Consider the following 15,199-nt stretch of genomic DNA (forward strand, 5'->3'; position numbering starts at 1 on the left):
TGGAGTTTGGCCTCCAGCTTCCTCCTGTAGGAGTCCTTGCACTCTCTCATCTTCTCCTTTAGGTGGCGCTGCACTCTCCGGAGCTCGTCCCTGTCCCCAGACCTATATATATATATACTGTATATACATACATATGTGTATATGTATATATATGTGTCAGAGTTAAGCCCAAAATGATTCATACCAATGTCAAGTTTTCGTGTCCAGTGAATTTTTATTTGACCAGTTGGTTTCATCGTCTGTAAATTATTTAAACAAGTAACAAAACATTGGAAGACATTTTGCCAGAGATGTTAATAATGTATTTGAACTATTTCCATGTTTTTTTTGGAAATATTTTACTAAAATGTCCAAAATGCTCAGCATTGTCATCAACTATAAACTGAGAGCAGCTCCTGCAGTAGTTTTCTGGTCCGTGACGCGTCCGTTTCAAGTCACGGCTCAAACCAAGCAGCTGAGTGAGGACGCCTGGTTGTGCAGTGAAGCTGCTTTACATTATGGACGTGATATATTTCATAGAAATGTAAAAAAATAAATAAAAAAAAAATAAAAAAAAACACAAAAGTAGTTGTTTTCATTTATATCTCGAGCAAAATGTCTTAACTTCCTGTTTCTCTTGGTGATGTCATTTCCAGCCAGAAGTAAAGTTTTGGTCAAATTCACTAAATTTGAAAAATGTGACAATTACATGTTCCATGTATCTCCCAGTACTGATACTTGCACTGCTGTTTCCTAACATTTTAAAGTATATCACAATTTAAATGAGCCTCATGACAACATGCTGTTGTGACCATTACCGACTTCCTGTTGGTTCCGTGTGTCAGGTGTTCCTCAGCCCAACGTGACGTGGCTCCGGAGGAACGGACCCATCGGAGCAGCAGCTGTTCTCCTGCCATCGGGCTCGTTGTGGATCAGAAACGTGTCCGTGGACAGCCGGGGCGTCTACGTCTGCTCCGCCTCCAACGCTGCCGGGAAGAGCTCCGCCTCCACCGTGCTGCAGGTCTACGGTGCGTTCACACACAAACACAGCGCATCACATGTACCCTCACACGCGTGTGTGAGTGTGTGTGTGTGTGTGTGTGTGTTATGAGGTGAGGTGTAACGGGACCCAAACGCAGGCATACAGACTTGGGTATAAGTTCAAAACACAGTCTTTATTGAACACAGTGGTGGTACCTACAATCTTATTCCTCCCGTGTCGGGAGGGAAACTCCACCGACTCTCACTGGAGCTCTGGTCCGGGCAATGTCTGGCAGCAAGGATCCGTAAACACGGTTGACTGACCAACGGACAGGCAGCAGGGCGTGGCTCCACTGGGGGAATCCTGAGGTCCTCCACAGTGGGCAGCGGGCTGACGTAGTGTCGGGGCCGAGGCCTCGCTGGAGGAATCCCGAGGTCCTCCACAGCAAGCGGCAACAAACTAGCTACTGGAGTTACTGGGCAGCACTGACTGGCAGCATTGAAGCACCTGGTATTTCCAGGCAGTCTCCCATCCAAGTACTAACCAAGCCCAACCCTGCTTAGCTTCCAAGATCAGACAAGATGGGGAGCACTAACTGATAGTTCAGACTGAGGGCGCTAACTGGGTTGCAGAACGAGAGCAGAAACAGGAACAAACAGACGGACGGACTGGTATGATTGGCCGTGACTTCCAGTGACTTCCAGTGACTAGCAGTATGGACCGACAAAGATGACTGCAGGGGCAGAGTACATATAGTCCGGGGAGGTGATCAGGGAAATGAGCCACCTGCAGGTGGTGATTGGGGAGAGTGGTGGCAGCTGCTGAGACCGGTGAGGGGCGTGGCCATGGGAGGTGACAGGAGGCGGGGAGAGGAGGACACAGAACACATGGGGACACAATAACAAAGACAAAGACAAGGGACTGACAGAAAACATGAGGAGAGGTGATTGGGGACCAAACAGAGGGAGACACACCAGGGTCAGACAGGAATCCTGACAGTGTGTGTGTGTGTGTGTGTGTCCAGGTCCATACCCAGCCGGAGGACGGGTCCTTCCAGTGTCTCAGGAGCTGAACAGGAGACGAGTCCTCATGGCGTCTCGCCGAGGAACGAGTGCCTTCATCAGACCTGGAGACATTCTGCGGATAGGTACACACCATGTACACACCATGTACACAACCTGTCCATCCTGAAGCTCACACATCAGCAGACACACTAACGTCTGTTCAGCTTTTACTTCCTTCCAGACAGGAAGTCTTTGACATTTCAAACAGAGATGCAGCTCAAAGGGAAGAAAACGACTTCTGATGTGAACTTTTAATGTAAAAAAAACAAAAGAAAATGGAAATGTTTCCCAGTGAAGAGAACAACAGGACTTACAGCTGATTTTAATATCATTTGGATTTTTTTTTTTAAGAATAAAAAGTATGAATTGAGGTGTGAAAATGAATGTGGCTTTAAGATCTTTTAGTGAATTGAAAAACTAAAACAAAGATGTTATCTGTTAGGAGTTAGACACCTTTTACTGACCAGATGGAGGAAGGTTTGTATTCAGCTGCTGACTGAGATCTGACTCCTCCCATCGTTTGTGCTCTTCTTGCTGAAATGTCAGACGCAAGCTTTTTGTAAATCTGACCATCAGTTGATGTCAAATCACACACAACCTACAGAATCACGTTTACTCTCAGATGAGGACAGTTTTGCTTCTTTAAGGTTTTTATGAAGGCTCCAAACTGTAATGATATTTTTCATCTGACAAAATGTTATTTATATATTTTTCATAGATATTTTATTGGTGTGTCAATAAGCTCAATTAAGGAGTGTTTTCTGTTTAAGTGTGCTCACGGATATTTATTTTACAAAATCCCACTTTTAATTATTTCATTCTACTTAATAAAAATAACAAAGTCCCACTGAGTCTGTTGGATGGACAAACATCTGCCATCATGTGTACATTTTTCTTTCCATCACTGCGCTGCTCTCATATTAAAGGGGTACTCCACCAATGAATTATTGTGCTCCTATGACGTGTGGTTTTCTTTACATATATTAATATTGTGTCTGCTCGTGTCTTCATCAGGCTGTCCAGTCGTTCCTGACCACAAGTCTCCCGTACGCTGGGACTACAACAACCAGACCATAAACCAGGTTCCAGGTCCAGCTCACACCAGGGGTCCTGGTCCTGGTCCGGGTCTGCAGCACAGGATGCTGGTGGGAGGGCGTGTCCTGGAGGTCAACACACTCCAGGGGAAGTTCTCCGGCCAGTACAGATGTCAGACCTTCATCAACAGCAGCAGACAAACCCTGTCGGCCTGGATACACGTCCACACTGAAGGTGAGCTCAGGCACGGGTGTGTGTGTGTGTGTGTGTGTGTGTGTGTGTGTGTGTGTGTGTGTGTGTGTGTGTGTGTGTGTGTGTGTGTGTACAACTGTGCACATTTTAGCAGTTTGTTATATTTTGTCTCATGAAAATAGAAGTGATTGAATATCACCGTCAAACGGAATATTAGGAACAAAAAGTACAATTTGTACTTTAATGACATCTGAATATTTTTTATTGTGGATTTTAATATCATTAAAAATTACACCCGAAATCCAATGTGAAAAAGCAAACACACTGACCCACACACACATACACACACACACACACACACACCACACACACACACACACACACACACACACACACACACACACACACACACACACACCCAGGGGAGGGATGCCAGTACCTCAGAAGTTCATCCGAAATGCATGTCCAGCTCATATCACATATTCCATGAAAATTGATGAATCTAATAAAAACAAACAAAAACAAAACAGAACAGAACAAAAAACTCACGATACAACTTAAATTAATAGTTTTATATTTGTTGATTTCAGTCACTGATTTAACACATAAAATGATGCTATTTACATTGGTTTTCTTTTGAACTTTCAAATTAGAGATTAAGCCCATTCAAACAACAAATAATGATACAAAAATACCTAAATAAATACACAGTGATTATCATGACACCAACAACACACACATACAAACAAAGTTCATCCAAATCTCCTCACACATTCGTCATCGGTCACAAACATCATCGACGTGAAGAGAAGTGAAACTGAGAGCCCAAATAAAATGAGCTCATCGGCACCGACTCGGCAGGTTGGTGTTTACGTGTGCAGATGAACCTTTGAATGTATTCTTTATATGAAGTTAGTGTTCGCCTCGTCTGAGCTGCAGTAAATACTGTAAATACTGAAGGTTGACGTGGGATCATACAAGCAGACTTTTTATTTCCTGCTTGTTTTTTTGTGGAACCAAAAGTAAAGTGAAGAGTTTGCATCTGATGCTATTTGAAAAAGATCTGGTGGTTTGTGCAGAAAGAACTGAAGTGAACTGAGAGCAGGAACTCGTTTTGTTGTATTTTAATGTCTGAGAAAATCTGCCCGTTTTATCTGAGGCTGACAACATGGACGTAAACATGGAGAAACATTTCAAGATGTCTTTCCACATGTTTTCTGCGTCTGTAAATATTCTGCATTCCTCTGTCAGCACTGCAGCAGACTTTGGTTTGATGGGATGTTCTGTTTCTCTTTTTTTATATTCCACTGAGCTCTGTCCTGCTTCTCTTAAATCTATTTCTGCTCCAGTCTTCCTTTAAAAACTGTCTGTCTTCAAACATCTCTGTCCTTCATAGAAGCCGTCAGTGAGACTTATTTCTACTCAAGACAAAATCTGTAATCTGTAAAATATATAATTAAATCATTTGAAGTCTTTTTCACTATGAGCAGGGCTGTCACCATCAAATTCTAGTTGACAGTTTATTGTCATACAAATCCTTTCTTTTAACAATTTAATTGTCTTTTTCTGGTGATTTTATGCCACTATTATCGTATAAGTCTAATCAGAGTTTAATGATACACCTGATAAGGAAGAAGAGACATTTTCAGTGAACATTGAGATACAAGTTTGATTTCTGTGGCTTTAACAGAAGTTGTTCAGGGCAGATATATGACGTAAATAACAACCTGAATACAACAAGCCTTTTACTGAAATATACAAAGACATTACTGACAATGATGGGGTCCAATGATTCAAATAAATGTATTCTGGCACTCGTGTGCCATTAAACCACAGCAGAAGTCAGTGCAGTGAGATGACATCATCAAAAACAAACACTGGAAAATGATGCAAAACAGTGATTGAAATGTGAGTTTTTGTTCAGACACGATTGCAGTAAATTGATTGCGATTGTATAATACTGGAAGTGTGATTGACCAAGTTATGAGGTTTCAAGTATTTAGCTTCTGTTGAGCACATAATGAATAAATAAATCCATCTGATGTCAGTCTGATGGGAAACATGCAAACATGATACATTAAACAATACAACATCTGAAGTGATGCTTCAAAAGGAAATTAACCCGTTAATCAGAGTGAATAAAGAACAAATGGGACTTGTTTGCTCAAAGTTGCCAATGCTTCCTTTGTAATAACTACAAATTATGAATTTGTTATATTTAATTTTAGTATTGAGAGATCAACTGTATTTTTTTTTAGTGGTGTTTCTGAACCAGCTCAGTTTGAGTTGAGGAGAAGACTCTCCTTCTCTACTTCTAATATTCCTCTTTGATCGTTCAGGCTGCCTCCGGTGACCCTCAACCATCCTTTAGTCATGCTGCTGTGGGACCTCCCATGATGCACTGCTCTCCTCTCTCCTCTCCTCTCTTTCCCTCACCGTTTGCTGCTCAAGGGGGGATTGTTGGGTTTCTGTCATGTCATGACTTTTCACTGTGAAGATGACTTATGTTACGATTGTATAAATAAAACTGGTTAACAGAGAAGGAGGTCACGTGATGCATCATCAGAAAGCGTGTTGCCCCATGACGTTAGCAGAAGTCCAGATGGTGGTGGTGGAGTAAAAGCAGAGGATGGAGGATGATCAGTGGGTTACCGTGGTGACAAGGAGGTTGCGGGTTGAGCGCAGTGATATTTAAAGAACAGCCTCTGTGGATTGATTGGCTCCCAGAACACGAGCAGAAAGGTCATTGGTCAGAGATGATGTCAGAGATTCATTATGAGGGAGTTTGGACAGATGAAGCTGAAATGAAGGAAACGATCCTCCTGACTGAACTTTGAGATTCTATTAATCTATATTCTATATGTTTCTATATATTTTCAAAAAACATTTAAACTTTTTTGTAAACAGGAGAAATCCATACATTTTTTCAAGAATAAAAGATAAATCACAAAGTAATTAAGTTTGTGTGAAAAATAATTTATTGCATTACAAGGTTTTATCCGAGTCCAGCTCAGAAACAAGACCTCAGGTTTAGGCCACTTTATTTATAACCGTTGGTAAATTAGTTTTACAGTAAAAGATCATGACAAACATTTAAAAACAACACTGACAATATTCACCCGCAGAAAAACATGACTGAATGTTGTCTTCGTCTCCATCAGTCTACGGAGGACGTTTAAAAATCTGAAACTAAAAACTGAGAATCTCTTTCTCTGAGTTTCCTGAATATTTGTTGAAGCTGCTTTCTTCCAGATGGGTTGTTGTTGTTGTTGTTGTTGTTTGCTGATATTTTGTGTCTCCACAGAGTTTGACTGGCGTTTGGGAGACTGGACCAGCTGCAGTGCTTCCTGTGGGAACAGAGGGACGTGGCTGCGGAGGATCCGCTGTGTGTCTGTGGACGGAGAGGACGTTCAGCCCGCCGCGTGTCAACACGTCCCCAAACCCGTCACCTCCCCGTTGCCCTGCAGCAGACACGACTGCCCTCCCAGGTACGCTTCATTCACACACCAGGAGGACACAGCGAGCACAGATGGGAGAAATTCAAATGCGGCTTGTTGGTGTTGTTTCAAATTACAACATGACGTTTTTCTTCTGACTGCAAGTCGCTCATTCTGTGAACGTCCTGTGAATTACGGCGTGTTAGTAACTTAACGGGTCTTCAGTTCAATTCAATTCAATTTTATTTATATAAATAAAATCACAACACAGGTTATTTCATGGTACTTAACACATTAAAGTCCTTACAGAAGAACTTTACAATATTATACAGAGAAACCAACAATTCAACAATTCCCACATAAGCTAGGAGGGAAAAAAAAAAACAAATCCTCTTTAAGGGAGAAAAACCTCCAACAGAGGGAAGAAAAACTCCCTTTAACAGGAAGAAACCTCCAACAGAACCAGGATCAGAGGTGGAGAACATCTGTTAACAGAACCAAGATCAGAGGTGGAGAACATCTGTTAACAGAACCAGGATCAGAGGTGGAGAACATCTGTTAACAGAACCAGGATCAGAGGTGGAGAACATCTGTTAAAAGAATCAGGATCAGAGGTGGAGAACATCTGTTAACAGAACCAGGATCAGAGGTGGGCGTCCACCTGCCTCGACCGGTTGGGGTGAGAGGAGAGCAGAGAGAGAAAAGGACAGCATAGAGATAGAAGAGAAGAACTGTTGGTGGAGACGACAAGTACAGAGCAGAGACATGCAGCTCCATGACGGGACATCTGGAAAAGAAAGAACAGAAACTACACGAGTGAAGGAACTGAATGGAGACAGCAGATAATAAGAAGAAACTATGGGAGAGAAGAAGATGGTGAGGTATGAGTCAGTTAAAGAGTAGGAGGAAAGAAAAGAAGCTCATCATGTAACGAGGTCCTCCAGCAGCCTCGGCCTGTAACAGCATAACTAAGGGTTGTTCAGGTCTACCTGAGCCAGCCCTAACTATAGGCTTTATCAAGAAGGAACGTTTTGAGTCTAATCTTAAAGCTAGAGAGGGTTTCTGTCCCTCCAACACAAACTGGGAGCTGGTTCCACAGGGGAGGAGCCTGAAAACTGAAGCTCCACCTCCCATTCTACTTCTGGAAACTCTAGGAACCACAAGTAGACCAGCGTACTGAGAGAGAAGTGCTCTGCTAGGATTATATGGTTCTATAAGATCTCTAAGATATGATGGAGCCTGGTCATGTAGAGCTTTGTAAGTCATCAAGAGAATTTTAAATTATATTCTTGATTTCACAGGAAGCCAGTGAAGAGAAGCTAAAACTGGAGAAATATGATCTCTCTTGTTAAATCCCGTCAGTACTCTTGATGCAGCATTTTGGATCAGCTGCAGGTTTTTAATGAGTAATTTGGACATCCTAACAACAAGGAATTACAATAATCCAGCCTGGAAGTAACAAACATTTGAATTAATTTGTCTGCGTCACGCTGAGGAAGGATTTTCCTGATTTTATTAATATTACGTTGATGAAAGAAGGCAGTTCTGGAGATTTGCTTTATATGGTGGCTAAAGGACAAATCCTCATCAAAGATGACTCCAAGGTTCCTCACAGTTTTGCTGGAGGCCAAGACAACATCATCTAGAGTAACTAAGTGATTACAGAAAGAGTTTCTGAGGTGTTTAGGACCAAGTACAAGAACTTCTGTTTTGTCTGAATTTAGAAGCAGGAAGTTCTTGGTCATCCAGGCCTTTATGTCTTTTAGACAGGCTTCAAGTTTTACTAACTAATTAGTTTCATCTGGTTTTATAGAAAGATATAGCTGAGTGTCATCTTCATAACAATGGAAGTTGATGCAGTGCTTCCTGATGACATCTCCTAATGGAAGCATCTACAAAGTAAAAAGTATTGGGCCTAACACTGAGCCTTGTGGAACTCCATAACTAATTCTTGTTTGTCTGGAAGACTCATTGTTGACATGGACAAACTGGACTCTATCTGATCAGTAGGATTTGAACCAGTCTAATGCAGTTCCTTTAATCCTCGTAACGTCTTCTAATCTCTGTAATAAGATCGTATGATCAATCGTATCAAACATTTTTAGTTCATATAAAAGCATATCAGGTAAAACCGTTCTCAGCAGCCTGTCGGATCGTTTGACTGCTTCACGTCCAGCTCTGAGTTCCCAGACAGCACCTACACTTTCAGAGAGAACAATAAATTATAGAAGAGATTATATCTCAGCTCGTATTAGACAGCCACTCTGAAGGGCCGACCAATCAGAGACCAGTGTCGGTGGTTAACAGCATTGGTCCAGCCCCTCCTTTTGCACCTTGTCAAGCTGCTGGAGTTCATTCAAACAATAAAAACAATAAGCTGTACTCAATAAAAACTAAAATAAAAGCAGATCACAGACCGCCGTGCACTCATCCAGGGTCGCTGCTCATGAATTCATGAAGAGCAGTCAGATCACAACAGAAGAGGATCTTACCCATCATCCCGAGCATCATTCACCCCCCCCACCCCACACCACCACCACCACCACCCCCCTCCGCCTCCCCCCTCTTGCACCCACACAATGACTCCACTTCACTCGTTGTGACCCACTGATTGCTCAAATCAAGCCTGCAGTTACTGTTGCAGGTTTAAAAGAACTGAGACATTTGAATTACAAAATATGGTGAAATATTCAAAAGAAAAGAAGTTCACTCCTGCAGGAAAATCTTAAAGTCTCCTCAGTTTTCTCCGGAAACTGTGAAGTCTGTTTTTAGGTTATTTGCAAGCGTAGTGTGATAGTTTTCACTGTTGACCTTTTACTGTCCAGGTCAAGAAAACAGTCACACACACAATGAACACAAAGTATACAACCAGTAGCTCCGCCCCCAGAGATCTGATTGGTCAACTGAACATCTGGAACAAATCATCATGACATCACACCGTGCTCATCACTAGAAATATCCCTCCACCTCCTCAGTGGGAAAATAGCATTAGAACTGAATTTCTACCTAAGAGTCTACTGACAGCACTGCTTGTTGTCCAGTTCTTAGTCATACCCCATGTGTTGCCATGGAAACGGAGATCGTACTGACAAAAAGTTTGATATTTTGAGAGCGAATTGCTCCTACAACATGAACACATGTAGATGACATGTTTTATTTAATTGGTAACTTGTTGTTTAATCACAGTTTTACACTCTGAAGTGTTTTATGTTTTATTGGAAACATCAAATTAAATTCTTTAGATTCTTACACCATTACCAAAAGCTTGATACTGAACAGTCAAACACACGATGGATGATCAGACTCTCAGTGTCTTTTAGCTCATTTGTTTTGGTTTTACGAGCAGAAACTTTACTGTTTGTTTCTCATCATGAGCAGCAACAGGAATCTATTTTCAGCATGAAGAGAAAGAGCCAAAGAGGCAGATTTCTTCTCAGGAGCTTAAAAAGAGTGAATATTGGACTCGTTGAACAAGAGCACAGGATATTTAATACAGAATCAAATATAAATGTTAATATGGATTTAATCTGTTAAAGTCAACAGCCACTTTTAGTTCCAAATAAATCAGTAATCTTGTGTCGTCCTATAGTGAGACGGTGTGACTGACAGATTCATGTTCACACAAAGTTAGAAAAACACCGGAAACAAGCTCGTATTTCTTTTCAACCTTTGTAACAAGCGGAGCCACTTTTAATATGAAAACCCTTTTTTCTCGTCACCACTTCAGGTGGTCGGTGTCAGAGTGGTCGAAGTGCTCGGCGTCGTGCGGCCCCGGCTGGAAGCAGCGGCGGGTCTCTTGTCAGCAGCTGGATGCCAGAGGTGCCGTGAGGACTCTGACGGCCGCCGCCTGCAAGAGGACGAGCCGGCCGGTGGACACGGAGCAGTGCACCGCCAACAACTGTCCCCTCTGGGTGGCCAGTGCGTGGGGGAAGGTACGTCCAACAGCCACCGAACACTGCACAACGTGTTATTAAACCTCTGTACTCCGCTGCTATAATGATGATATGAACAAACTTTATTTGTGTAGCACCTTTCATAGAAGAAATGGAAGCTCAAAGTGCTTCACAGCAGGAAAATCTCATCCATAAAAAATATCGAAAAGAAATAAAATGCATAAAACTAAAGACAAAATAGAGTTCAAAATTAAAATAAAGCAAAATGCATTTTAAAGGCAAGAGAGTTAAATACCTTTGAACGTCTCTGCAGGTGGACTCATTTCTTTATCACGGTAAATAATAATAGTAAACGTTATTTATACAGCACTTTTTAAAACAAAGTCACCAAGTGTTACCAGGATTAAATCTTTACAGGCAGAAATAACCTAAATCAAATAGGATAAAATCCCCAATGATAAATATAGAACAACGGTAACAATAAAACAGGTAAGATGTGATGGAAGCCAAAGAAAATACAAAAGGTGTACTTTAATAAAACACTTATTTAAAAAGAGAAGCTTAGAGAAGTGATTTAAAGGATGTCACTGATCCTGTAAGAGACACCCTGAATGTAAAAAGCCGGGTCACCTGAAGTCCTGATCTGGGACTGAAGACCTGAAGCTGCGTTCAGGACATCAACTCTGAGCCACGACGTTCTCTGTCATCAGTAAAATCTACAAACGTGCTGTGAAGAGATGATGGAACTGGACCGATGTCCTCTGCTCTGCTTCTGTTGGTTTAAAGCAGAGCAGCTGAATTTGAATCATTTCATGACTTCAACCTGAAATAAAAGACACGGATGAACTTCTCATCAGAGAAGACCTCATTGTTTAATGTTCCTCAGCTGATGAAAACATTTAAGTACATGTGAGATGTGTGTATGAGGAGGCGTACCTGTGGAAGATGAGCTGCAAGCTTGATGTTTGTTAGGAAGCTCCAACGTGTCGTTCCAAAATGAGGAAGGACTTTGTGGACCGAATGTTTCTGACTTGTTTAGTTAGACTCGATAATTCGATCCATTCTGTCTGAGAACATTTGTAAAGTTTAGAGGATTATTTTTTTCCCCATTCAGATCATTTTAAAGCTAAACTGGAAGTTAACAGCACGCTGAGGTTCAGAACCGACCCTGCCCGGGCTCACCTGGCCGGCGTGGGGATCGAACCACACATTTAATCAGCTCTGTGGGAATCCATTTGACTTTCTCGGTGTGTTTCCATGTGTCAGTGTTCAGGCAGGTGTTCGGGCTCCACCACCACGCTGCAGAAGAGATCCGTCACCTGCCAACACGCCAACGGCTCCTCCTACACGGACTGTGACGTGACCTACAGGTAACACGCTCTCACCTGTAGTACTGTTCACATGCATCAGAGCGGCTGCTCTTCTGTTTACTCCAGTTTACCACAATGAGCTGCAGTACAATTATAAACCGTGTCAATAAACAAGTTTTATGCTTTTATGCTCTAATATATTATTGTTATTTTAAAAGTAAACAATCACACAGCTGGAATAGAGAAGAAATGGTAGAAAAACCATCATATTCTGTAAAATAATATGTACACTTTTGAATTGTGCACCAGCAATGGACACGTCATTAAGCACACCTGTAAAATCTGATGCATCTAATAATCTAAACTCTAATGAAGAGGTCAGAAATGCACCTACAACACCGCTAACGTTCACCAAACCAGGGATTCATTCACATTATTTCCAAATCTTAAAACACTGTTTTGTCCATATGAACATAGAAACAGGTGTTCACTGCTCTAACTGCCAGTTTCTGTACAAAAATACCCTCTTTGCATTGTTTCAATTCCTCCGACACGATTTACGTTCCTCTTATTTGTCTACTGAAGCTAACTGAAGCTAAACATGAACATGTTATCACAGAACGAGGATCCTCAGGAGGATCGATAAGTTACGTGACTGCTCGTTGTTGTGCGTGAACGATACGCAGCACCGCGACGTGCACAGCAGGAGGACGGGAAAGCTCTGACGAGGAAGTGTTCCAGATTACGTCGTTTAATCATCTTCAGTTCCTGAGTGACAGGTTTCTGTGAAGGATCACCAGGTCAGGAGACACCAGCTGGCTTTCCTTTGTGTCGCCGTGAATTCGCCCCCCGGAGTCAGACTGTCAACACCGAGTTCCACCGGGACCTTCTGAGGGGAACATACACTGTGGACCACCTGAACTGTGTTGCCAATGGCAACAGGCTCCTCCAACATGACAACACGCCGCTCACGGCGCATTAATAAGGCACACAAACATCGCTCCCCGCTGCTTCCTTCTGCTCAAAAATAATTTGTCAAACACACTGATAGGCGTTCTCCAACACAGCCGGACCGCCGCTCACAAACGCAGGTGGAACTCAGGGCAACAAAACCTGGAATACTTATTCAAGAAGGCTGCAGCTTCTCTGGGCTGCGTTCACGTGCAACAGTCTTGGAACTTATGGATCCACCTTCTTACAGTGCCGTAGTTTTACATATATTATTGTCTTGTAGTCATTTCTTACATCATGTTGAGAAACTGATGGTCTTTTTTCAGCTGCCCAGTGATTGACAGGCAGCAGGTTGATGACACTCTTTTGTGTGAGCCTCTGAACTGAGATGCAGGCTAGCGCATACTCAGTGGAACCGACCTTTGAGTCTTGCTCTGTGAACCCGGGCCGGTTAACGGAGTTATCTGGACAACGGCTCCGCCTCTGAGGGATGTCCAGGTTTTACTCTCTCTGTTGAACTCTTCCCACTTTCCTCTTCAAAGTGTGACGCAAAACTTCTTCAGCTCCAAAAACAAACTGCTGTCTTTCAGGCCCGCGTCTGTGCGCAACTGCTCCTCGGACCTGTGTGACGTCCAGTGGCGGCCCGGTGCGTGGCGGGCGTGCACGGTGGTTTGTGGGAGCGGCTTCCAGTCCCGCAGGGTGGACTGTGTTCACCGCCGGAGCGGCAGGACTCTAGCTGACCAGCACTGCTCCTGGCTCCAACGGCCCGCCGCCTGGCAGCGCTGCAGCACCACCACATGTGGGAGTAAGTCCTTCATGAACGTCGACATCATAATGAACCTTCACTCAAACAGTCGGAGGGGCAGGAGGAAAATATTTACTGTTAGAGGAATTTTATTTTATTTTATTTTATTTCATTTCACTTCACTTCACTTCACTTTACTTCACTTCACTTTACTTTACTTTATTGCAGGAATTTCCATTCAAACAGAAAAAAATACTGTAAAAAAGTAAAGACACATTTATTATTGGAATCATATTCTTCATTTAAACTGCAAAAAAGTTCATATTTATCTTACCAACTACATTATACAGTGATTAAAACCCTTAAAAATGTTTTTCTTCCAACTGACCTCCTTTCTTTCGCCCATTATCTGAAGCCCTCCAGCTAAAACGGCCTCTAATATCCATAAAAATGCAGGTTTAGATGTTATGCATATTAAATTACATTAATAAGGTCAATTAGATATTTGCTTACTAACTTACTGCAATGCAACTTAACGTGAAAAATTCCCGATGAATACAACAAGTACTGTTTGTGAGCATTAATAGCTGATTCTCTGAGATACACTATTTTGACATCATACTGTATGTTTCCATAAAGTGAATAATCAAGACTTACAAACTTTAATATTGATGCAACGAGTGATGTCCCATTTCCTTACTTTAAGGTTTTAAGGCTCTCCCCAGTAGAGGCAGGTCCTGAACGAGGGGAAGGGCAGCGGGATGGGAAAAGACTGAAGTGTGAGCAGTGGCAGGAAGGTGTCGCTGTGCACCACGCTGCTCTCATTACTGGAAGGAGTACTAATGTCAAATAAAGCAACTCTCTACTGCTCCTTGTATCCATGTATTTCATGAAGTGATTGATTTGTTTTGTAAATATAGAATATCGAGCTGACGAGTAACTGCAGCTTTCAAATAAATCTAATGTAAAAAGTCACACCTTTCATTGACTTTACATTTACAGTTCATTTGCTTTAGTCTTATTTATTTCTGCATTGAACATTTAAATACATCACATGACACAATTTATTTAGCAGTTTTTAAAGTACATTATGTTCTATTTGTAGGGAGACCTATTTCTTAGTTTTGATTCTGTGTTGGTTTATTTCGGTCGTGTTTGGTATAATTTGATGTCAGTTAGTTGCAGTTCAGTTGGTGGTGTGTGTGTGTGTGTGTGTGTGTGTGTGTGTGTGTGTGTGTGTGTGTGTGTGTGTGTTCCCCCTTTAGTTTCTAAATGGTCTGATGAGCCAGTACATATGTTTTTCAGTCAGTTGCATATGTTCAGCTTGTTGTGTTGATGTAGTCTGAGTTCAGTTCTGTTTAGCTGACTTCTTTTTTCATTTTTGTAAATTGTTTCCTGTTTTTTGGGGTAAATAAAACCTTTGTTTTGCCAGCTTGTTCCCTACAACATGAATTATACAGTAAAGTAGAGTACTTGTGTAAAAGCTCCTGAATGCAGAGAAACCTGAGATAGACGATGACATTCGTGGAGATCTGTAAACACCTGAATATCCCTCTCAGCTCTGACAATCTGCTGCTGCCTCTGATTGTTTGTTAAAAACCCAGATATGTT

General features: G+C 42.0%; 1 protein-coding gene across 3 annotated transcripts in view; it reads left to right on the top strand.

The window, feature by feature from the left end:
• adamtsl3 (ADAMTS-like 3) overlaps nt 1-15,199 on the top strand; it is a 190,935-nt gene that overhangs the window by 171,909 nt on the left and 3,827 nt on the right. The window contains exons 25-32 of one of the 3 annotated variants that reach the window (XM_069172924.1): nt 825-1,007; nt 1,986-2,108; nt 3,040-3,294; nt 6,557-6,740; nt 10,417-10,621; nt 11,849-11,952; nt 13,434-13,648; nt 14,295-15,019. In XM_069172924.1, coding sequence (XP_069029025.1) covers nt 825-1,007; nt 1,986-2,108; nt 3,040-3,294; nt 6,557-6,740; nt 10,417-10,621; nt 11,849-11,952; nt 13,434-13,648; nt 14,295-14,329 — 1,304 coding nt within the window. In that variant the 3' untranslated portion in view covers nt 14,330-15,019. Of the gene's footprint in view, nt 1-824; nt 1,008-1,985; nt 2,109-3,039; nt 3,295-6,556; nt 6,741-10,416; nt 10,622-11,848; nt 11,953-13,433; nt 13,649-14,294; nt 15,020-15,199 lie in introns of those variants that run through there. The other 2 variants (XM_069172923.1, XM_069172925.1) reach the window with 2 other exon arrangements.

This window comes from Embiotoca jacksoni, unplaced genomic scaffold (assembly GCF_022577435.1).
Source record: "Embiotoca jacksoni isolate LCO1_2020_lvr unplaced genomic scaffold, fEmbJac1.0.p SCAF_56, whole genome shotgun sequence".
Lineage (NCBI taxonomy): Eukaryota > Metazoa > Chordata > Actinopteri > Embiotocidae > Embiotoca > Embiotoca jacksoni.